The sequence below is a fragment of the Entelurus aequoreus genome, linkage group LG01 (genome assembly GCF_033978785.1).
Source record: "Entelurus aequoreus isolate RoL-2023_Sb linkage group LG01, RoL_Eaeq_v1.1, whole genome shotgun sequence".
NCBI lineage: Eukaryota > Metazoa > Chordata > Actinopteri > Syngnathiformes > Syngnathidae > Entelurus > Entelurus aequoreus.
The window spans coordinates 25,484,121-25,509,833 of record NC_084731.1 but is presented as its reverse complement, the minus strand read 5'-3'; the positions used below and the strand labels follow the sequence as shown (position 1 = coordinate 25,509,833).

Below are 25,713 nucleotides of genomic sequence, written 5' to 3'. Positions count from 1 at the left end.
TTGCTACCTTTACATTGCACAATTTTTATGCATTTTTTAGTAGATTTTTGAAAAACTAAAATGTAAAAAAAAAATATGGTAAATTGCAATAATCTCACCTCAAAATGGTGTGTATATTACTGTAAATGGAAAAACAGTACTGCTGTTTTTATGTTAAAAATAAAATAAAAAAGGCAGCTCAGTTGCCAGAATTTTACTGTAAAATTTACATTCGTTTTTTTTACTGTAAATTTAAAAAAATGCAATTTTACAGTAAATATTTGGCACCTGAGTGCCAGTTTTTTGTTGTTTTTTTAATACCACAAATCAACAACTGTAGATTTTTCGGTGTAAATGCCAAAATAGCAGCACAGTTTATTAAAGAAAAAAAAGTACCGTTTTTTTTTCCATTCAGAGAAAAATGCTGTAAAAACCACAGTACATTTCACAATTTTACCATGCAATCTATTGCTACCTTTACATTGCACAATTTATTAATGCATTTTTAGTAGATTTTTGATTTTTGAAAAACTAAAATGTAAAAAAAATATGGTAAGTTGCAATAATTACAACTCAAAATATAGTGTGTATTACTGTATATTGTACAATTTTTTATGCATTTTTAATATATTTTCAAAAACTAAAATGTAAAAAAAATATGGTAAATTGCATTAATCTCACTTCAAAATGTAGTGTATATTACTGTAAATGGAAAAACAGTATTGCTGTTTTTATGTTAAAAATAAAATAAAAAAAGGCAGCTCAGTTGCCAGAATTTTACTGTAAAATTGACATGAGTTTTTTTTTACTGTAAATAAAAAAAAACTGAAATTTGACAGTAAATTTTGGCACCTGACTGCCAGTTTTGTTTTTTTTTAATACCGCAAATCAACAACTGTAAATTTTTTGGTGTATTACTGTAAATGCCAAAACGGCACCACAGTTTATTACAGTGAAAAATAGTACTGTTTTTTTTTCATTTAAGAGAAAAATGCTGTAAGAACCACAGTAAATTTCACAATTTTACCATGAAATCTATTACTATTTCTACATCGCACAATTCTTTTATGCATTTTTAGTAGATTTTAGATTTTTGAAAAACAAAAATGTAAAAAAAATATGGTAAGTTGCAATAATTTCACCTCAAAATGTAGTGTTTATTACTGTACATGGAAAAACAGTACTGCTGTTTTTATGGTAAAAAAAAATAAAAATAAATATTTTTTTTAAAAGACAGCTCAGTTGCCAGAATTGTACTCTAAAATGTTTTTTGTTTTTTTTACTGTAAATTTAAAAAAAAATCAATTTTACAGTAAAATTTTGGCACCTGAGCTGCCAGTTTGTTTTCTGTTTTTTTTTTTTACCGCAGATCAACTGTAAATTTTTCGGTGAATTACTGTAAATGCCAAAAACGGCACCAGTTTATTACTGTGAAAAAAGTAGTTTTTTTTATGTAGAGAAAAATGCTGTAAAAAACACAGTAAATTTCACAATGAAATATATTGCTACTTTTACATTGCACAATTTGATGGATAACTTGCTTTGAAATCATTATTATTATGTATTTCTATTTAAAAAAATGATTTGAATGTTTGATAATATATTTTTGCATAATTACAGAATATTTAAGGTAACATAATTTGCAATTACATGGAGTACATTTTTTCCCCCAAAAAAATATAAAGAATACATTTAATGAGAAAGGTTACAGTACTTTATTAATACATATTATTTCCAGGCTTTCAAGGGCCAAATAAAACGAAGTAGCGGGCCACATCTGGCCCCTGGGCCTCGAGTTTGACACCTGTGAAGTACACAGTTTGACGCATAAACACAAAGCACCCGTATGTTTAACATGTTTATTTTTCGATGATAAAAGATACATTACTTCCTACAGTACAAAAAAACACACATTGGAAAATACAGGACATTTCCAGGTAACCTGCAATCGGCCGAGAGAAACAACCGTCAGTGCTTGGGAGGAGCACTCGTCCCAACGCGGGAGGTCAAAGTTCAGCGACATCTGGGCACCGCTGATGATGACCTATTTAACAAGGGTGCAAAAAGAGTGACCCTGCAAAGGTACTGAGGAAGGAAAGGACACAATTGTATACCACATGGAGAGAGGAACAAACTTATTAAATGTATTTTTTTTTCTTGTACAACCTTCAGTTTATGAACTAACTTAAGGCATCACTACCAAAATACACTGCTTTTGCATGCATGTCTAGTTTTGTTCAACAGACACACCAACACACACAGAAAAATGAAGTGGGGCAGATGCGATCAGAAAAGGAAAAAAAAAAGGCAATGCTTGGCCAGAATCATCACAAGAAAAATGAGCCTGGCTAAAAACAGACATGTGCTTTCCCAGAACAAGTTGGTACGTTGTGACGTCATTCAGACTGGACACAAGCTGAAAACAATTAGGGAGACTATATATATATTTATATGTATATATTTTATAGAATTTCTTCCTCTCACAAGTAAAGACACAAAAAGGCAATCGAGAAGACCATGATGTAAAAACAGTAATTATACAAAAAGGCCAAGATGTTTTTGTTTTATTCTTGCTGTATGAATGAACTAGTTTACACGTTCTGGAAGCTTTCTGCCCAAGTTTGCACATCACAGCTGGCCTGGTCTGTAATACAGTTGTGGAAGGAAAGAAAAAAAAAACATTATATGGACTCACATACATCCCTGGATCAGGGAAATATGAATGCTAATATAATTTGACATTCTAAAACAAAAAAAAAAAGAAAAGAAAGAGAAACCACATTCATGAGTGTAAAAAGCAACTGATTGGGTTGTTAAAGGGGTGGGTATGAAACTCCATGTTTGGCAAAACAAAGCAACACATTAAAGAAGTTGCAGTAAACAAAAGTAAAATCTCTCCCTGGGTCCACTTAAAGTTCCCTTCAGTCCTATAACCTCTGCGGTTCTACTTGGAACAAATACAAAAGTCTCACTCTCTCACGGCCCGTCTTGTTAACGAGAAAATACAACCCACCGAATGCTGACTTTTTAAAAATATAGCGGCAACTTCAACGGCCACCAATCTGCCCACAAACTATCGGAAGATGGGGGAGGTGAGAACAATACTTTAAAAAAAAAAAAAGTGATGTTTTTTCTTTAAAATGCAGACAACATACACACACGAAGGAAGAAAAAAAAAAAAGCGTAAAAAATACAAAAATAAACTACACAAGGCGCCATTTGCTTGCTATTTTTTTAAGATTTTTTTTTTGTGTGTGCTGCAAGTCTCAGTCGTAGCAAAGTTCACGGTCGACTCTACAAATATGTTCCTTTTTGTCCACGTCCAGATGCCACCAGTCCTCATCTTGGGGTAAAAATCGCACAGTGATGACGCAACCAAGAGTCCACTACGATGACTTGATGGACTCCATGAAGCAAAGTGGAGCATACAGGAAGGGGGGTGGATGATGTCCTCTCTTTAAGGACAAGTGCTTTATTTGTTTCCATACCGATTTTTCCTCTCATTTAATCGAATGCCTCGTTCCAACACTGTACATTTCTTGTAGTCTCTCTCTACATCCCCAACGATTCACAAAAGACAAAAAAAAGTAGTAACATAGCACTCAGGCTGCCTCCCAGTTTGTGAAAGATGTAAATGCTTCTCTATACTGCTCAACTACTGAAACAAGCCACAAAAATAAAAAATTAAAATGACGGCAGGGGGGATTTGGACTTAAAGGATAATGTGCTTCTAGATTTATGTTGCTCTACAAATAGCACGGCCAACAGAATGAGGACGAAAGAGGGTTTTATCTACAGAAACATCGCTCAGATTGACTTTCATCTCAGCTTTATTCGCTTCTTCTGCCGTCTGGTCTGAGACTTGGAGGTGGAGGACGACGAGATAAAGGATGGCATTGAGGATGAAGAGGGGGTGAAGCTCAGTCTTCCTGATAAAAGGAGAAGGAAATGGACAAAGGGGAAGAATCGCTTGGCCGACCTCACTGGTCCGTCCTTGCTTTCTTTGGACCAGTAGCCTTGCTGGAAGAGTGGATGTAAACAGCAGAGTAAGTACAGCATGGGCCACACGCTCTCTGAAGGGAAAACGAGGTACTTACGTGTCAGGAGAGGTGCCTGGTCTTTTGGGAGCTGGTTTTGCAGAGGCAGCATCTTTGCCAGTTTCTACAAAGCAGAACATGGGTCACAACTAAAGATGGGCAATACGGCCTAAAATATATGTACTGCAGCCTCCTGCCATAACGATATCATGGTGAGGCCCACATGCAGTTAATCGTGGTGCCCCGCCACGGCAAAATAAAAGCCACCACAGCTTAAACTTGAAAACAAAATTGAAGTGATATACTGTATGAATGGATATACAGCACAGGCCAAAGGTTTGGACACACCTTCTCATTTCAGTGGGTTTTCTTTATTTTCATGACTATTTACCTTGTTGAATGTCACTGAAGGCATCAAAACTATGACACCTGTGAAGTGAAAACCATTTCAGGTGACGCTCATCGAGAGAATGCCAAGAGTGTGCAAAGCAGTAATCAGAGCACAGGGTGGCTATTTTGAAGAAACTGGAATACAAAACATGTTTTCAGTTTTTTTTACCCATGTGTTCATTCATAGTTTTGATGCCTTCAGTGACAATCTACAATGTAAATAGTCATGAAAATAAAGAAAACGTGTTGAATGAGAAGGTGTGTCCAAACTTTTGACCTGTAGTGTATATAGCCTATTACAAACCCCGTTTCCATATGAGTTGGGAAATTGTGTCAGATGTAAATATAAACGGAATACAATGATTTGCAAATCATTTTCAACCCACATTCAGTTGAATATGCTACAAAGACAACATATTTGATGTTCAAACTGATAAAAACAATTTTTTTTTTGCAAATAATCATTAACTTTAGAATTTGATGCCAGCAACACGTGACAAAGAAGTTGTGAAAGGTGGCAATAAATACTGATAAAGTTGAGGAATGCTCATCAAACACTTATTTGGAACATCCCACAGGTGAACAGGCAAATTGGGAACAGGTGGGTGCCATGATTGGGTATAAAAGTAGATTCCATGAAATGCTCAGTCATTCACAAACAAGGATGGGGCGAGGGTCACCACTTTGTCAACAAATGTGAGCAAATTGTTGAACAGTTTAAGAAAAACCTTTCTCAACCAGCTATTGCAAGGAATTTAGGGATTTCACCATCTTCAGTCCGTAATATCATCAAAGGGTTCAGAGAATCTGGAGAAATCACTGCACGTAAGCAGCTAAGCCCGTGACCTTCGATCCCTCAGGCTGTACTGCATCAACAAGCAACATCAGTGTGTGAAGGATATCACCACATGGGCTCAGGAACACTTCAGAAACCCACTGTCAGTAACTACAGTTGGTCGCTACATCTGTAAGTGCAAGCAACATCAGTGTGTAAAGGATATCACCACATGGGCTCAGGAACACTTCAGAAACCTACTGTCAGTAACTACAGTTGGTCGCTACATCTGTAAGTGCAAGTTAAAACTCTCCTATGCAAGGTGAAAACCGTTTATCAACAACACCCAGAAACGCCGTCGGCTTCGCTGGGCCTGAGCTCATCTAAGATGGACTAATACAAAGTGGAAAAGTGTTCTGTGGTCTGACGAGTCCACATTTCAAATTGTTTTTGGAAACTGTGGACGTCGTGTCCTCCCGACCAAAGAGGAAAAGAACCATCCGGATTGTTATAGGCGCAAAGTTGAAAAGCCAGCATCTGTGATGGTATGGGGGTCTATTAGTGTCCAAGGCATGGGTAACTTACACATCTGGGAAGGCGCCATTAATACTGAAAGGTACATACAGGTTTTGGTGCAACATATGTTGCCATCCAAGCAACGTTACCATGGACTCCCCTGCTTATTTCAGCAAGACAATGCCAAGCCACGTGTTACATCAACGTGGCTTCATAGTAAAAGAGTGCGGGTACTAGACTGGCCTGCCTGTAGTCCAGACCTGTCTCCCATTGAAAATGTGTGGCGCATTATGAAGCCTAAAATACCACAACGGAGACCCCCGGACTGTTGAACAACTTAAGCTGTACATCAAGCAAGAATGGGAAAGAATTCCACCTGAGATGCTTAAAAAATGTGTCTCCTGAGTTTCCAAACGTTTACTGAGTGTTGTTAAAAGGAAAGGCCATGTAACACAGTGGTGAACATGCCCTTTCCCAACTACTTTGGCACATGTTGCAGCCATGAAATTCTAAGTTAATTATTTGGCAAAAAAAAATAATGTTTATGAGTTTGAACATCAAATATCTTGTCTTTGTAGTGCATTCAATTGAATATGGGTTGAAAAGGATTTGAAAATCATTGTATTCCGTTTATGTTTACATCTAACACAATTTCCCAACTCATATGGAAACAGGGTTTGTACATCACGCAACCCTAGTTTCAACATTTTCACTGTTGCAGTCTTTTATCCAACAATCAGTTTGTGAAAAGGTGGATCTTACCCTGCAGCCATCGAACTTGAGTGGCTGGACCGTAGCCCTTCTCGTTACGGGCAGCGATACGGAAGATGATTGCAGGCTTGGTGGTGTAGTCGATGTGGGCGTTGGAGAGGCTGGACGACTGCACCAAGCAGGAAGGGTTGGGTCCACAGTACACACGCATAAATGCTAGCTGCGCCGGGGTGGAGGCCTTGGCCTCAGCTGTCTGGTTGCTCTGGATGGCCAGATAAACGGAATACTCGATGATCTTTCCTGACGTCACGGAGGGAGGCTCCCAGGTCAGGTGAGCGCCATCCGGGCTCTGTATGAGACAAGGAAGTGTTGCAGTATTCACATGTCCAAACTTCAATGCCAAAAACTTTTGAGGAACTACAGTAGTGCCTCGGTTTTGTATGCTCCATTTTTCGTATGAATCGTATGCAGTCTTGGTTATCGTTAGGGATGGGTACCAAATTTGGTATTTTTATAGGCACCGACCAAATTCGGTAGGTACTACCAGGTATCAATTCACGTAATATTAAATGGTACCATATTTCGATACCTTTGTTGCCTGTGATGTCTTGGTGGGGAAACTAGCGTAGCGGACCCAGCCAAATGGGCTCTAGGTAATATTGCAATTTTCCATGGCAACAAAGCAAGTACCGGTATGCCTGATAAAAAAACACTCGAAACGTAAAGTAAGGCCCCACTTTAACAAAATGTGCTAGCTTGATGCTAATTTACATCGGATTTGCCAGACATGCTACTGATTAGCATTAACGTTTTTACATGGCAATTTCAACACCTCCAAATTTGGTAATGAAACTAAGATGCACGTTACAATCAAACAGCTGGTGTCTAATAAGTACAATACTTACAGTATAAACACTTTGTAGGACTCAGCATAAAGCTAGACTGGCACATTTAGCTTCTTGGTAAAGACTACTTCCCGACTAAACAACACATACTACTGCTAACTAACATTAAAATTGTAACTGCTTGCAAATTCTGCTGTACAATACTCAAAAGCGTAAGAAAACAAGATATCAAAACTGTACGGCAAAGTTATCATAATCTAACATTGGTAAATGTTCATTAATAAAAACCATTTTAATGATTAAATTAACTTTTGTTAACTTTTGTTAACACAAACACACAAAAGTATCGAATATTTGTACCACTGAGTACCGATATCGATTCCCAGCTACCGGGAATTAATACCATGTTGATTCAACTGTGAAAGGTATCCATCCCTAGTTTTCATACAGCGTAACATTGCGCTTAACAAATTAGTTTGTCTGCCCATGTATCATTCCAAAGAACCCCAGGCGTTGGCAAATCAACTCTCTGTGACTTTTGTAAATTGAGTGCAACTGGAAAATAAGCCACAATGGGGCCCAAAGAGAGTTCGAGTGACAGCACTTTGATGAATAAAGTGAAAAACACCATTGAATTCAAGATTAAACACAGGTAGCAAAGTACAGAGGTAGTGTCTTTTGCAGTGGGATTGTAATGCAAAGGTTCCTAGTTAAAAGGTTGCAGTTGGAACAGCTTAGTTATATTTGAATGTTCGTATTCTGAGAAAATTGATTTAGTATACTTATATTTCATTGGACCTTTTGGAACGGATTGTTAATCAACACAGAAGAACCACAGTCACTACTTGTGAGCTTACCTTGCTGATTTTGATGGCGCAGGGTGCCCCAGGGAATCCAGGTAGGCAAGTCTTGAAAGCAGAAATCTCTGAGAAGGCTCCACGGCCACAAGCGTTGATTCCAGCGACACGAAACTTGTATGCAGTCCCGGGCTGAAGCTCCATTTTCTTCATCTGGCCGTAGTCTGGCATTACGCCCGAGTCATCCTATTGGACATAAAAAAGGTAGGATCAGTACATATTAGTGAATGAAGCATAAAAAAGGGGCCACTGGAGATACTTACGTCTCCTTGAGAATCATCAGCGGGCACAAAGAAGTGAGTGACCACCATATTTGTCACTTTGACAATCCCAACATCAAACCATTGGTTATCTTTCTTCACAACGGGCTTAACTGGGGCCGGCTGTGGGGCTGGCTTCTGTGTACAGACAAAATGCTACACATTCAGTTCAATTTGACTTTTTGTACCATAGTCGGCAAGAGTGTGACTCACCTCGCCTTCAATGCCATTGGCTACTTCAGCTAGTGCAGCTGCTGCTTGCAGTTTAGCGGGACTCGCCACCGGTACAGAGGGTGCAAAAGTACTCGAAGGAGCTAGCGCTGAGGTAGAGGGAAAACACAGGATCAATCCACATGTGATGGTTATAACGTCACCAATGGAAGAAGAAAAAAGTGCTCTCTCTTACTCTCTGCAGTGGTACGAGGCAGCAGGGAGGCCACCGCACTCGTGACTGCAGCAGCCATCTCACTGTGTCCGTTGCTCTCTACAGATGGGTCGTTAAGACTGTCGGCAGGAGCGAGGCCCTCAGTGGGCACGCTTGTATCTACGGCGGCCTGCTGGGCAGCAGCCTGGGCCTCCTGCAGCTGTTGCTGCTGCTGCACCAGCGCTGCAAGCTCCTGCTGAGTCAACATGATGGGGATGGTGGTAGTTTGCTGGGCATCTCTAGCTGCATTACCTTCATCTGCGCAAACAGTGTTTTTTGTCAAGTGTCTTTACATACAGACACAACATTTTGGGTTTTTGCAAAATGATTTATTTACCGGTAAATAAAGACTTACTCATAACGGCTTGCTGTGCAGCCTGAAGGACAGCCTGGATAGCTAGGGCCTGAGCTTCTTCAGTAGCTGCTGCCTGGGCGGCAGCCTCTGCTGCAGCAGTCACAGCCAGCTCCTCGTCAGACAGGCCCGTCACCATCAGTGTGGTTCCCTGGCCCTCAGACATGAGCTCTGATGGCAGGTTCAAGGCTGTGGCTGTGGCTACTGCTGACGCGTCACCCTGATAAAAAAACATTATAGCAATTATATATAACATTGAGAGACAGCCGAAACTCTTCAATTTGACGATACTGTAGTACCTCAACTCTAAAAGCACATTCCATTCCTTGACTGAGCATGTAACCCAAAACACTCTAGGGATGTACTGATAGGGGTGTAACGGTATGTGTATTTGTATTGAACCGTTTCGGTACGAGGGTTTCGGTTCGGTGCGGAGGTGTACCGAACGAGTTTCCACACGGACATATTAAGTAGTGTACTGCACGTTGTGTAAACAATACTCAAAATGCCGGACATTTGAGGCATTTAAGAAACTCCGCCCGGACAGCCCCGCAAGCAAAAGAGGACATGTCCGGTGTAACCGGGCTAGGATAGACTGACCATACGTCCTCTTTTCACCGGACATGTCCTCTTTTGCGGGGCTGTCCGGGCGGAGTTTCTTAAATGCCTCAAATGTCCGGCATTTTGAGTTATGGTTGCGTGTATTAACAATGTACGTTCAGGGTTAAGAAGGGGTTAAAAACAAAACAAATTGTGCGCACAGCAGCATTCGTGAGGGAGGGGCAGAGAGAGCAAGAGAGTTATGATAAACGCGCGTGCGTTGCCAGGCTCTGCTTTTTATCCATAGATTTATCAGATTTAATTTTTTATTATCTATAGCAGGGGTGTCAAAAGTGTGCCCCGGAGGCCATTTGTGGCCCACAGCTAATGTTTTAAAGGCCCACGGCACATTCTAAAAATACTATTAAAATAAACAAAAACATAACAAAAGTGAAATAAAAAAGCTTAAAGGTGAAATGTAATTTAGAAAAAGTTGCAATGTTGACTAATAAAACAAAGCTGTTTTTTCTTTCTTTCAAACTGTCATTGCTCAAAACATAATATTGAATTAAAATCAATGTTATTATGAATTATTGACCTATCCAAAGTTCCGATTACTTCACATCAAATATTCCACAAAGAAAAATATTTTTGGTGGAAGATTTTGCAAATTTGGTAAATTAATAACCAACATTTTTTTATTTTGTTGTTTTCTTACTGTACCGAAAATGAACCGAACCGTGACCTCTAAACCGAGGTACGTACCGAACCGAAATTTTTGTGTACCGTTACAACCCTATGTACTGATATCAGTTATCGTGAAACCAAAACTATCACAGTTACAATTATCGCGGTATTGTTAAATGTACTCAAAAAGTACACATTTACACACACACACTGAAATATTAGTTATTTTTTTAAATAACAAATAAAAAGACAGTTACAAAACTCACTACTTTCCATGTTTTGTGTTTCTTATACTTCACTGATAGTGTTTTAGACTTAGTATTTTATCTTTTTTAATGGCTAAGCTTTTATTGTTTTAAATATTTGTATGTATTGTAGCACTTTCAGATTTGTTTAAATGAAAAGTGTGTGACAAAGAAAATATATTATTATTTCTGGCGAGCGTTGGTGCGTTCTAGGACCACTGAACAGAGCAGGACGCCACGTTAAAAACCACCATCTCATATTTGATCAAGAGAACAATCAATCTGTGCTAAGAGAGCACAGCTTGTAGGTTCAGTGTGCACCATTGAATAGCTTAGATGCTAAAACAACAGTGTTTATGCAAGTCTACAACGAGGAATGTCGTTTTTTTAAATGGAGAAAAATGTTAATGTTTCTTGTTTTCATGTTAGCATTTAAGCTAGCAAGCTGGCACCAGTCAGTCCTTGATTTTATCAAAATGCAGTTACCAATCACTGTTTTTCGATCATTTTAATTTTAAATGGTGATATTAACCGTCAGGCGTTTCACTGCAGTTATCATTAATACCATTTGCCGTTGCATCCTAGAAAACTTGTATCTCAAATCAGCCTCGCCCATTGAAAATTAATTTAAAATCAATTTTATTCGTGCTGTGCCCTTCCAAAACACCATAATTTTAACACTTAAAATTACATTTAAAAAAAAACAACACAATTTTAGATACAAAATATTGTTTGTCACAATAGCTGTACTACAAACTACAGTAGTTGAAATTATGTAAAAATAATGTTCCGCATTTACCTTGTTGAGCAGGCTTTTGTAAGATCTAGGACATTTTGCTTAATGTTGCACACGGACGTATTTGAGTGATGGACTGGAGAGGTTTGTTTGGGTACCAGTGGTAATGCTGTGAGAATGGGAATCGAAAACCGGTTCTGTTCCCAATATATAAATTCCTTGGAATCGTTTTGTATTTTATCTTGCAGTTCTCTTAACTGTTATTCCGGGTGGGGATGACGTCATTATGCAACGTGCTTACTGACGTCAGCAACACGGTGCTGCACGGGTGGAAAGGGCGAACCAAAGTTTACCAGCATTTTACTAAAAAAGAAAGCAACCGCACTACTTTTAATAATTCCAAGGTTGCGGTTTCATTAAGAGAAGGACATACAAGCAATATGCTGAAACATTTGAACATAAATGTAGCAATGTCAATCTAATCCCAGGCAGCAGCAGTCATCTGACGTAAATACAACAGGTAAAATATAGCCGATTATTTTAGCGCTATTACCTATTAAATTGAAATAAATGTCTTCTCCTTCAAATGAGCATGAGAAGAAATATTCTGACTGGTTTGGAGGCGTGGAGTAATAACTCCAGTTCACTTCTGCCGTGAGCTTTCACTGCGGCAGGGAAGAGTGCCACTCCACCAGGAACGACGAATGTCACTGAGCAGTGACTAAGTTTGTGGTCAAAAGCTTACAACAATTTGCTCCATCGGTAAGTGAATGTTCAATTGTTGTCAGAGAAAAGTTGTATGTTTTCCACCAACCACATTTTCGCCCAGTCATTATATTATACAGGTGAAACCCACAAAATTATCATGTAAAAGTCCATTCATTACTAATTCATAACTAATATGTGATATTAACTCATTACATGCAAAGTGACATATGTCAAGCCTTTATTTAATATAATTCTGATGATCACTGCTGAGGTAAGAAAAAAATAATAATTCTAAGGTTTTCATAAGATGTAAGCAGTAAACATCAACATTATATCAAAAGAAGGTTTGAAATATCTCATTTTGCCTGTTATGAGCTTATGTCATATTAATTTCACCATGTATATCTAAACAAACCTTTGCACGATATATTTCCTAGGTAGATGACAAAGATTCTTAAAAGTTTTAAAAAAGGTTATGAAATGTTAAATTTTTGTGTAATTTCCACAGGATTTATTTTGTTGAATTCTCCAGAATTTATTTTATATATTTATTTTCAAAAGTTTTTTTCTATGCTATGTGCCCCTTAAGACCCCACTGTTGGCTTTGTAAGGTCATGTTAGCTCTGACCTAAACACAATTGATCGTAATCCATCTATTTGTTATCTTTTTATCCAAAAGGGAATCGATAAGAGAACCGATAAAGAACCGAATCGTTAAGCAGAATCGAAAGGGGAATCAGAAACAGAACAATCTTATCAATTCCCATCCCTAACTGTCTGCTTTGATCATTTACAAAAATAGTTTCTCTACTTAAACATGCATAGTAACATGAAAGTTTAAAATACTTCTGCCTGAGTCTCCATGGGAGTCGCTCCTTCCACTGCAGGTGCGGCTTCTGCTGATGCTGCTTCTTCAGTCTGCATGGGTTCGTCTGTTGAGCTGGGAGCAGTACTCCCGCCTTCTGCGATTGATGAAATCGACTAGAGGAGAATGGACATTGAAAAAAAATCTAACTAAATTCCACCAGCAGCTTCAACAGTTCAAGATTCGCTTTATCTTGCTACACAATGGGAGCTATTCTTACAGGTACAGAGGGTCCGGGGGCAGGTGTAGACTGAGTGACAGTCGTAATGGCCCTGCCCTGGGTGGTGGTGGTGGTGGTAACTACGCCAGCTGCTGCGGTGGAGGAGGCTTCTTCAGTGCTGCTGGTGCCTTCAGTTACATCCTCTGGCTGCTGTGCTGCTGACAGACAAATATAACATAAATATATATATATATATAAATAAAATATGCAAGAACATGTAAATAAACTAGAGATGTAACAATAAATTATAATATTGATAACCGCAGTAATACTCCCGACGGTTACTGTTACTGTTTTAAATTTAAATTATTGAAAAACTGTGATGGTAACTGCACTTTGATAAACTCTTGGACTGACTGGCGCCACTACTTTGGCTGCTAACATGAAAACAAGATTTATTCAAGTCTTAACCCATTAATAAACAACATTCCCCGATCTACTCTTATATAAACACATTGCTGTTTGAGCAACAATGCTATTTAATTGTGCATATTTAACCTACAAGTTGTGCTCTCATAGAACAAAGTGATCGTTCTATACTCAGAGGATTACGAAACCAAGGTGTTTTATCGGTGCGTTGAAGTACACCACAACACTTGCCAGGAATATTATTAGAATATATGTGTTGCGCACTTTTCATTTAAATAAATCTTTACAGTGCTACAGTACAAACTTATATTTAAAACAATAAAAGCTTAGCCAATAAAATAATAAAATACTGAGACTAAAACACTATCAGTGAAGCATAAGAAACACAAAACATGTAACATAGTGAATTTTCTAATAGTGTGTCTATTTTAGGTATTAAAAAAAAAAACTTGGTCAAAAGATTTTAGTGTGTATCATTGCACAAAACTACGATAATGATAACTAGGGATGGGTACCATTTACATTTGAACCGATAAAGTACACATTCCTGGGAATCAATACCGGTATTCAACAATAGCAATTTTTGATACTTTGTGTGTTGATAAAGGTTAATTGTTTGAGAATAACATTTTATTTTCAATGTAACATTTAAAAATTAGCTACTTATGATAACTGCTGTCCAGTTGTTACATCTTGTTTTCCTATACCGTTTGAGTTTGCATTGCAGTTGCACTTCTAAGACATTGGATGGCAGTACTGTATAGGCTAGCTAACTCTGAAGTAGCTTTTTTCGGGAAGCTGAATGTGTTTTGTTGTGCCTGAAAAAGTGTTTACACTGCAAATATTGTGCTTACACACCAGCTGTTTGTAACTTTCATCTTAGTTGTAGATTTCATTACCACATTTGGAGGTGTTGAAATCGTCATGTCAAATGGCTAATGCTAATAGTAGCCTGCCCTGGGAAATCCAATGTAAATTAGCATCAAGCTAGCGCATTTTGGAAGAGTGGAGCCTTATTTACGTTTGAGTGTTTTCCACCAAGCATACCTTTTTGTTGGTGTTGAAAAGTTGTACCATACCGGTACTTGGAAGGAGTTTGACTGAGTCCGTCCTTAGTGCTTCTTGAATGATTATGTACGTGAGTCGGTGTTTAGACTGCAGCCGCACGTGATGTCGCGTGCAACAAAAAGTATCGAAATATGGCACTGTTTGATTTCACGTGAATCGATACTCGGTAGTACTGACGGATTTCGGTTGGTGCCTTTGAAAGTATCAAATTTGGTAAGCATCCCTAATGATAACTGTGATCATTTTTATTTTATTTATTTATTTATTTATTTATCATTTATCATTTTGGTCACAATAACTGTAATACGTAATTTTCATATCGTTACATTCCTAGAATAAACACACGATGCAAAAACCAGTGATAATAAAAGATAAAAGTCTTAGTACCTGTGGTCTCTCCTGTCTCAAGAGTGCTGGTGGCAGTAGTGGCTGTGTTGGTGGTCCCAGTCTCATGTGTTTCACAAGGTGGGTTAGAACAAACCCTCTGAACTGCACCAGTTGACGTGCTGGTCTGGTCTCCTGCCATGCTGGAGGTGGCTGTGGACGACGTGTTAGTTGTCCCCGTCTCGTGGGTTTCACAAGGCGGGTTGGAGCAAACCCTCTGCACTGTACTAGTCTGGCCTTCGCTCATGTTGGAAGACGCCTGGGTGGATGTGTTGGTGGTGCCGGTCACGTGGGTCTCACAGGGAGGGTTTGAGCAGACTTGTTGGGTTCCTCCCATGTTGGCAGATGCTGTGGTAGCCGTGTTGGTTGTCCCAGTTTCGTGTGTCTCGCATGGCGGGTTAGAGCACACGCGCAGAGAAGTCATATTTGATGACGCCGTTGTAGCTGTGTTGGTGGTTCCCGTTTCATGGGTTTCACAGGGTGGGTTGGAGCACACCTGCCCTGCTCCAATGGTGGCAGAGGATGTCGTGGCTGTATTGGTGGTTCCTGTGTCGTGTGTCTCACAAGGCGGGTTAGAACAGACCAATGTTACTGTCCCCGACCCGTCTCCAGCAGCTCCAGCCTCAGAGGAGCTGGGCTGGTCCGAGGTGGGTGAAGCCAGGATGGACACTGGGAGATCCTGCACCGGCTGGGCTTCGACACCACTGGGAGTTGTGATCAATGTCACCTGGGTGGGCTGCTTCAGAGGAAAATCATGAAAAATGTAAGCATTTTTAAAAATCATTCTAGCTACTTGAAATATTAATTTACTTTTTGATTGCCATTCTTATTCTGAAGGCAGTTTATTTGTAATTTCAGAAATTAAATTACTTTAAAAAGGCATAAATAAAAGGTTGCCTATATTTTGTTCAGTTGAAAAAATATTACATTGTCAAGGCTGAAAGCACACAAAAAAATATCAGCATGTCACCTGCACTGTGATGGTGGACGAGGGCAGTGTGGTGGCAGACGTTAGGTTGGTCTGGGCAGCTGACACGGTTATTGCAGGTGAACTGATGACCTGGCTGGAAAGGGTAGCAATGGTCCCCAACGTGGTGATTGGAGTAACCAGTGATGCGTTAGTCGTGTTCACAGCACCACCTGCCAGGCTCGTGGAGACCGTACCGGTTACTGAGCCAAGAGACGTCACACCTAGGTAGGAGATAAATAAGAGTTGAATACAAAAAAAAAGCAAAGGCTATTTAAAAAAATATAAAATAAATACTGCTACTTAATTATTTTCATACCAGTAGTTCCCTTGACAACGAGGGTTGTGACTGTGGGTTTAACAGCGGATACTGTCCCTGGCGTAACGAGTCGAACGCCACCAACTGTGCTCATGGGAAGAGTGCGCAAAATAGTGCCGGGCTGGCCGGGAGCGCCCTTCAACACAACCTACAGGCAAGATTCAGTATGAGTATTATTTGCCATAAAACACACACAGTCTGTAGCATCACAAAGTATCAGCAATTGTTTTTTTCTATTGAATTTAATGCTGTGTACCTGGGTCAATCCCTGCTGGCCCGCTGCAGAGGCCAGCTTAGGCACTGCAGTGATGATTTTACCAGGTGTTCCAGTGGTCATCACCTTAGTCGTAAAGATTGTTATTGGGGTTTTGATGCCTGTACTGCTCGTTACACCTACAGGGCCGACAAAACAATTAATGGACATTCATTTTTAGGTGTTATGTCACGGTCGTAATTGTTACAAGCTTAGCCCTAAAAAGCAAGTTGTAGTATTTTTTAGTATGTAATGACCAACAATAAGAGAAATTTTAAATCTGGTTTCAAATGTGATAAACTGTGTTGTTGTTTAACAGTTTAAATGTTATGTGACTGTAACAAAGTTAAGAAATTCAGACCTGTTGCTCCAGGCTGGTTAATGAGGGCCGACATCGGGATGGTTTTAATGATAGTGGGGCCCTGTTTAGTAGTATTTGGAGAGACCCCACTGATATTGAGAATTGTGGGCTTGTTTCCTGCGCCTCCAGCTTGGGAAGTGGTGATGATTGTTGCAGGCTTTCCATCTGCCGAGGTCACCAGCTTCAGAATGGTGCCGGCTGGCAGGGAACCCTTGGACTAGTGAGCGAAAAGGCAAAAGTTACGCAAACAGTCTGGCGAAAAATATTTTTCTGCCCGTTTGAGGTACTGAGCAAGAATCTAAAATTATTCTTCCTACTCTACTATAGACAACTGACCTGTAGGATTTGGGCGAGAGGGTTAGTGGAAGCCTGGCCTGTGACAGCCGATGTCTGCACTGGTTTGGTTTGAACCACTGACATCATCTTGCCAAGGTTGGAGATCTACGAACATAAGAATAAAAACTGAACTCATCAAAGTTTAACAGACTCATTGTCATTCAGATCACTAACATTTCGCAGTCTCTTTAGGTCAACATTTCCTTACTCCCCCAGTGCTCACGAGCTGTCACTCATCAATCAATCCAAGTTTAATTATATAGTCCTTAATCACAAGTGTCTCTAAGGCCTTTACAAACTCACAAGTGATTCAACATGCACAAAACATACCATTGTAATGTATGGCAGCATGTTAAAAACACATTTATCAAGAGTGTAATTGAAATTTTCATAAAGTGCATGAACTCATCAAATGATGCTCACAACACCATTCATTATCTAGGGATGGGCATTTGCAAAGTACAGTAAGCTCTGAAAAATGTGACCCAGTGACAGCTGAAAACAAAAATATTTAGTTTAAAATAATCCCAACCAACACCTCATTGTTTAGTCTGCAAACAAGTTTGAGCAAAAAAATGTTGCTGCCATGTAGCATGCAAATGCCTGTCTCTCCAGCACTTAAACATGTAGCCAATAGCACAATATTATCTTTATGATCTAAAAAATGTTGACACTGATTGTTAATTACACACATTCCTAGTTGTGCAGAATCTGCTTTTCTTCTTACCAGAGTGCCACCACTGCCCATGGTAAGGGGACTCTTTACCAGGGCAATGGTCTTTGTGACTCCTCCCATCACAGTGGTTACTACCTGGGCCTGCTGAGCCACAGTGACCGCACCAGACTTGTGCACAGTGATGATAGGCCTGGTGGTCGTCGTGGGAGAGGAGCCAGTTGCTGTGCCCACCTGGGCTGCAGCAGTCTTCAGCATGCGGGTGGCGGGGTTGCTGACCTGAAGTCACACAAACACATGTTGTGGCTCGAGACTGCTGTACGTGGGTGGACATTTGAAAAATAAACAGTTTCAATACGTACCATGAGTGGGGAAGCCACTTTCATTGTGGTTGTGCCAGGGGAAACGGCTACGGTTTTAAGAATTGTGGCGCCTGCAGGAACATTGAGCATGGTTGCTGCAGAGGAAGGCGGAATCTTCTGTGTTGCTGCGGCGGCAGCAGCTAGTGCTGCCATACCACTCATCTGTGGGCTACTTCCAATTGGCTGAAATCAGAGGAAAGTAATCTTACACATCGCTCCACACGATTACAAACAAATGTTAAACATGGACATACCGTTCCTTGGGTGGCCTGGGCAGGAACAACCATTCTGACACCTGGGGGAAGGGACGTCACCGTGACAGGGGACTTCCCAGGTTGGCTTGGGCGGACTGTGACAAGAGATGCACCTGTGGCAGATTGCTGAGCAACCTTCAGCACAGCTGTAAAAATGGACAAATATGCAATAAGCTTTTATGTACAAAGCGTAAATAGTCAAGCTTCCTTTTAGAGGGGGAAGGACAATTGTAATACCAGATTGTGTCAGGCTCTGTGGGGAGGGGGCTGCAACAGCCAGTGCAGGACTCCTAGGAGAGTTCAGAGGCTGTGTAGGGGTTGTACTCATGGCTGGCGAGGCTGCAGCTGGAGTTGCAGGGATGTCGTATTTCTGCAGCTGTAATAAGTACGTGTCTGCAGTGGATACAGCACCCCAGCTCACCTCCAGGGAGTTTGTATTGGCACGGACCAACTGCACCCTAGCAGGGGCATGCGGCCGCTCTGGTGGCATAAAGAACAATAAATGTTAACAAATCTGATTAAGACAAGATGGTGGAAAAAAACAAAAAAACATTCAAGACAAGCATACCAGTTTCCAGGTACCAAAGGTCTTTACAACAGACTTGGTTGTTCCATGCTTTACGGTATCCATCACGGCCACTCCAAACATACAGCCTGGAATTGATAGCCACAGCACAATGGCCAGCACGAGCCCTGGGAATGTTGTCTTCGAGGGTGTCCATCAACACGGTCTCCCAACACATAGTGTCTACAGGCAATTGACAAAAATTAACTTGCACCCTCAAAATACTTTTTAAGATAATATATAAAAATGGAGTCAGACTTACCAAGATTCAAGCAAGCCAGAGTGTTTGTGCACTTCCACTCTTTCTCGTGTGTGGCAACTTTAACATCATCCATTACCAATGGAACCCATCCACCAAAAACATACATCCTGCACAGCGAACACATGAATCACATTGAGATGCTTGGGAAGACAGCATGTTATCTGGGGAATTCAAAACAAACCACCAATAAGCAAGTGTGTGGTGGCTAGGAACAGTAGTTGTCTCACTTGTTTGTGATGGTAGTGGCAGAGTGAAGACTCCTGGGAAGTGGAGCTGTACCGCTTACTGACGGTTTGTTCCACGTCAGGGTATCTGGAGGTAAGAATAATACATTTGTTATTCAACATTATGAAAAAAAAATAAAAAATCACAATGTCTTAAAAGGGCTGTCATCCACTGTCCCTCAAGTATATTACACCAACAGGTCATAAGCCTACCAATATCAAGAGTCCACAAATCTCCAAGACGGCATCCACTCATCCCTCCATAGACTATAAGCCGAGATTTTCTGCTTGTCTTTTCTGTGTAAACCACCGCCGTATGGCTCTCACGGGGAGGAGGCAGAACTCCGTAAGCGATGGGACTATCCCATGTGACCACACTGGATCCAGCACGGAGCTCGAGTATGTACAGATCATTCAGGTATCTGAGAACAATCATACCGCACATTAGTCATGCTCACGTCGCAGAACAGAAAAACACAAGGTCAAACACATCAGTGACAGTACCTGGGAATGTTATTTTTGGGGTCCTCACTGTCATTGGCAAGTCCACCAAACAAGTAGCATTTGTTTCCCACCAGAGAAAAACTGTGACCAAGACGTGGACAGGGAGGGGGGCCATTTTTGGGATTTTTGGCTTTTAACTTTTTCCACTCCCATCTGCTGGCCTAAAAAAGAAACCAACCGCAAATTTGTTAATTGATTAAATTGATGTACATGCAAATTCCAGACACTTAAAGATGATTTAACTATAGTGGAAGATTGTGTCAACCAGAATTTCAAGCCATTTCAACACTCATTAATGAAAGTGTATATTTTGGGGCTGTCATGTTATTATTTTTTTTAAATCAGATTAATCACGAGCTTGAATTGTGAAGAATCATGATTAATCACAGGGTATTACTTGCTTGCATAGTTAAAAATTTGCTTAAGAAAAAACCCCAATATTTGGACACAAATGCAATTTTGTTGTCAGGAACATTTTACTTAACTGCAAGTCATTAATTTGCTCAAAACTTTGTTGACAGTAAGTATATTCAGAAATAAGTTGACATTATCAAAATATTTGCAATAATATAGCAAACAAGGTACAGACAGTAAAAAACTCGCATAAAGAACTTTACATAGTGCACTATTTAAATCAGCATTTACTCTTTCTTTAACCAATTCTTAAAACAAGCTATTTACCTTTTCAGATGAAAGTGCTGATCTCTATTTTTGGTACAATGCTATCAGCTGTGGTGATATGAATGACTTCTTTCAGCACCTTGTCTTCACTGATGCTAAGTAGCTTACATAGGCTGGCTGCCCATTTAGCGAAAGGCTACGTTTAACTTATCTGTGCAACATTGACGCAGGTAAACTCCAGTGTTGAAGTTGTCGTTCTCTATTTGGTTAAGTTGGTATCGATGTAGCATTCATTCTAGCGCAGTGGTTCTTAACCTGGGTTCGACCGAACCCTGAGGGTTCGGTGAAGACACACTCGACTCATCGTGTAAATAAAAACTTCTCCCTATCGGCGTATTATGGATACCCCCAAACAATGTTCCCTCTAATTTTCCATCTGATTTGCAGGTGTGTAATTTGTTGTGAGTTCATGCACTGTGTTGTTTTTTTTCTTTGAACAAGCTGATGTTCATGCACGGTTCATTTTGTGCACCAGTAAAAAAACATAAATGTCTTGAATTTGAAAAAATAATTTGTATTTTTATTTTTCACTAAAGAAGGGTTTAATGAATGCGCATGTGAAACTGGTGGGGTTCGGTACCTCCAACAAGGTTAAGAACCACTGTTCTAGCGGCATCGTCATGTAAGTGATTTGCTTTAAGATGCTATTCAAATCTTGTTGTGAGCCGACCAAAAAAAGTTTGTCGCTGCATTTCCAGCAAATTACCCGAGTTTTCTCTAAAGTTCCATTGGAGTGTGTTTTGAAGTGAAATTGACCGCCTCTCACAGCCCTACTCCATATATATTTGTGTGCGTGCAAACAAAAACAATTTGCAGACAGCCAAGTGGAAATAAATGAGTTACCTGGAGTTCATAAAGATCGTTGCTGTACTTTCCATATTCCACCATACCACCAAACACCAACAATCTCGTGCCATCACAGACAAATCCATATGCAGCACAACCCGGTGGGATGTCACCGCGGACAGCAGGGATGAACCACTGGTTTGTTGCTGGGAATTAAAAACAATTATATCAGAGGGACATTTAGTAGGAGTGTAACGGTACGTGTATTTGTATCGAACCGTTTCGGTACGGGGGTTTTGTTCGGTGCAGAGGTGTACCGAACGAGTTTCCACGCGGACATATTAAGTAGTGTAAACAATACTCAAAATGCCGGACATTTGAGGCATTTAAGAAACCCCGCCCTGACAGCTCCACAAAAGAGGACATGTCCGGTGAAACCGATCGCTGCGACCGGGCTAGGTATAGACCTCCTCTTTTCACCGGACATGTCCTCTTTTGCAGGGCTGTCCGGGCGGTGTTTCTTAAATGCCTCAAATGTCCGGCATTTTGAGTTATGGTTGTGTGTATTTTCAATGTACGTTCAGGGTTAAAAAACAAAACAAATTGTGTGCGCAGCAGCATTCGTGAGGGAGGAGCAGAGAGAGAGAGAGAGAGAGTTATGATAAACGCGCATGAGTCTCAAGGCTCTGCTTTTTATCGATAGATTTATCAGATTTAATTTTTTATTATCTATAGCAGGGGTGTCAAAAGTGTGCCCCGGAGGCCATTTGCGGCCCACAACTAATGTTTTAAAGGCCCACGGCAAATTCTAAAAATACTATTAAAATAAACAAAAACATAACAAAAGTGAAATAAAAAAGCTTAAAGGTGAAATGTAATTTAGAAAAAGTGGCAATGTTGACTAATAAAACAAAGCTGTTTTCTTTTCTTTCAAACTGTCATTGCTCAAAACATAATATTGAATCAAAATCAATGTTATTATGAATTATTGACTTATCCAAGATTCCAATTATTTCACATCAAATATTCCACTAAGAAAAATATTTTTGGTGGAAGATTTTGCAAATTTGGTAAATAAATAACCAAAAAATGTATATTTTGTTGTTTTCTTACTGTACCGAAAATGAACCGAACCGTGGCCTCTAAACCGAGGTATGTACCGAACCGAAATTTTTGTGTACTGTTACACCCCTAACATTTAGTCATGAAAAAAATCGAATAGCATTTTGCCCCCAATGGAGCATTAAATGTATGTAAGCCCTGAAGCCACATACAAACAGATTTACATCAGCTGTCAAGTCATTTGTGCAAGTACTTGAACGAGCATCATCCATTTTACTTTAGCCCGCCTTTTTTAATAAATCAGTAGTGACCCTTCTCCAGCAGGGGGCGACACAGTAGACTACACTGTTTAGGGCCTGAACTTAATATCACGCACTCAAATCATTCATTTTAGTCTCATTTCTAGACGTAAACAATACATATTAAAAAAGGGTTAGGGTTAACATTTTTATAGTGATGTTTCTATGTACATTTCTGCTTTAAAAGGAGTAAACATAAGTTGAAAAAAATGATTCTTACCAGTATTGTAGACATGCAATTCATCCACGATCCCTTCGTTTCCTCCGCCAAACACAACCATCAGTTCTTTAATCGCCACGGCTCTATGGCCATGTCTGGGCCGGGGGACAGGACCGGACCATCCGAGTACCCGTTTCCACCGCGGCTGCAGAACCGACGCCGAGGTCCCAGTCACCGCAGAACCAGGGACAGACATGATTCTGTCAGAAAATAAAACCGGGGAATTAATTCACCGAAATGACGACTATAACCCGTAGAATGAAAATAATTATAACTTGACAGTTGGTGCGCCTCTCACTTTACAGTTAGCTTTGTTTTGAGATAAACCCCTCTCACAAAATGTGAGAAATTAATGTCACGTACACTTGTTGATACTTCGTAGGACAAAACAGTGGATTAATAAAATCTCTATTAAAACAAGTTTGAGTTGTTTCTAACCATTGAATACGATTCATGGAAGCAGCCATCTTGTAACCAAACAAGCCCCCGCTTACGCTTAGTGCCAGTCTGAAAAATGGCGGAAGCGAATGAAAGGGGAAAATACACAACCGCCGAATACATTTACATAGAACCGTTAAAATATACAGCAACTGGAAAAATAACACACCGTGTCAACACGGAGACGCATACAAAACGACAACTCACGTTTAAATCACGGTTAAAACTCATAAACAGGAGTCGGCTTTTTTCATGCCTCTCTGGAAGTCGCCATATTGTAGCTAACAAACTTAGCATTCGCTAGAGCCGTTCCGAAGCATTTACTAACAACAGCACACGGCAATTAAGTTCACCTGTACCACACAAAGTACTGCAAAGGTCCAGTGTTGCAACACACATTTACAGTTAAACAAACAAAACATTTGACAGCTCGCATTTTTGTTCACACTAGCGGCTACTTGCTCAACCATTAGCATGTGCTAACAGCGTTAGCTTGAGCGGCTAGCATCTGTCAAAGCGTCGCGCAATTTTACAATTAAATGCAATGTGTTTTTAATCTATTCCGACATGCACACGTTACCTTATACGAACAACGTTGCAACACGACTCTTAGAATGTAGCTAAACCGCGTCCAAGTGCATAAACCGAATGTTATTGTGTTTCATGCCGTCAGTGGAAGCAGCCATCTTTTCACCATTTGGCCTAGTTCTACGGCTCCCTCAAGAAAAATGGCCGGGCGGTTTGCAACAACAAAACACCACAGAATGCAGACGAGCGGATCTATGCAACCCATACGTACCTAATTCGATGCAGTAGTTGAAAAAGCACTGACGGGCGGTCTAAGGTTGTGGTGATAATCCAGATTCATTCAATTTGCGAAGAAATATTTCCTCTCATGCCTGCCTGGAAGCTGCCATCTTCTTGACAACCAGAGGCGGAGGAAAATGGCAGAGAGTTTGGCGTCACCCAAAGCAAACATGGCGACCGAGAACCAACTTGCTGACTATGTTGGAAATAAACGAATATACGGTTTTATTTTTGCGCCATTAAATCGGTGTACGATTCCACTTGCGACGAGGGGATTTTTCAAACACTCGATTTTTACCACGGCGGCACAGTTTAATATGAGTTAGAACAAATTACAACAAGTTGCAATATCGTCCAAGGTTTATTGTCCCTTACTAAAGATGGCGACATCCGTTTTTTGAATCTCTTTTTTTATTTCAATGTTGCAGTGGCTTGTTTTTTCGCCGCCACACAAATCAACATGTGCGTCTATTCAAAACTACCGCAATCAAGCATTAAAAAAAAAATATTTTTTGTTTTTTTTATTACAAAGTTACCACGCCCACACTCACTGTATTAATATTTATGCCCGCCACAATTATGTTGCACAAACAATTCTAGTCACGTTCTCATATATTTTAATGGTATTTAACTTACTATAATAAAAGTGAAAAAGCAAAAATAAATAATATTTACGATAATGTGCTCAAACGAGAAAAAAAAAAGAATAATAGCAACAATGGAAAAATACAAATCATAAATAGTGCACATGTGATAACACAAATAACATACCAAAGTAAGCATAATTATCAAATGAAAAAATGATACCGAAAGCTGTTTAAATAATTACACCGATAATTGCAATATGTTATTTGACCGTTAGATGTCAGGCTTTCTCTCCATTGCCTTCTCAGAGACGGTTTGATTGATTGATTGTTTGAGACTTTTATTAGTAGGTTGCACAGTGAAGTACATATTCCGTACAATTGACCACTAAATGGTAACACCCGAATAAGTTTTTCAACTTGTTTAAGTCGGGGTCCACTTAAATTGATTCATGATACAGATATATACTATCAGATATATACTATCATCATAATACAGTCATCACACAAGATAATCATCAGAGTATATACATTGAATTATTTACATTATTTACAATCCGGGGTGTGGGATGTGGAGGAGGGGGGGTTGGGGGGGGGGTTAGGTTTGGTTGTTATCATCACTTCAGTCATCAACAATTGACATTGAAACAGTGTAGGTCTGACTTGGTAGGATATGTACAGCAAGTAGTGGACATAAAGAGAGAGAGAGAGAGAGAGAGAGAGAGAGAGAGAGAGAGAGAGAGAGAGAGAGAGAGAGAGAGAGAGAGAGAGAGAGAGAGAGAGAGAGA

The 25,713-nt window shown here is 40.0% G+C and overlaps 1 protein-coding gene across 1 annotated transcript; it reads right to left on the bottom strand.

The window, feature by feature from the left end:
• Positions 1-1,827: 1,827 nt before the first annotated feature.
• On the bottom strand, positions 1,828-24,593 carry hcfc1a (host cell factor C1a). Its single transcript, XM_062046350.1, has 28 exons — positions 24,334-24,593; positions 23,097-23,296; positions 21,573-21,721; positions 20,049-20,209; positions 19,758-19,966; positions 19,548-19,632; positions 19,321-19,427; positions 19,062-19,241; positions 18,731-18,973; positions 18,494-18,639; positions 18,240-18,422; positions 17,932-18,156; positions 17,205-17,309; positions 16,869-17,085; positions 16,511-16,647; positions 16,255-16,402; positions 15,939-16,159; positions 14,972-15,707; positions 13,148-13,305; positions 12,909-13,043; positions 9,150-9,366; positions 8,777-9,052; positions 8,584-8,690; positions 8,374-8,508; positions 8,111-8,296; positions 6,460-6,757; positions 4,077-4,140; positions 1,828-3,999 (listed from the first exon to the last, which is right to left on the bottom strand). The coding sequence occupies exons 2-28, from the start codon at positions 23,290-23,292 to the stop codon at positions 3,960-3,962; spliced, it is 5,064 nt and encodes a 1,687-aa protein (XP_061902334.1). The 5' UTR covers positions 23,293-23,296; positions 24,334-24,593; the 3' UTR covers positions 1,828-3,959.
• Positions 24,594-25,713: the final 1,120 nt, after the last annotated feature.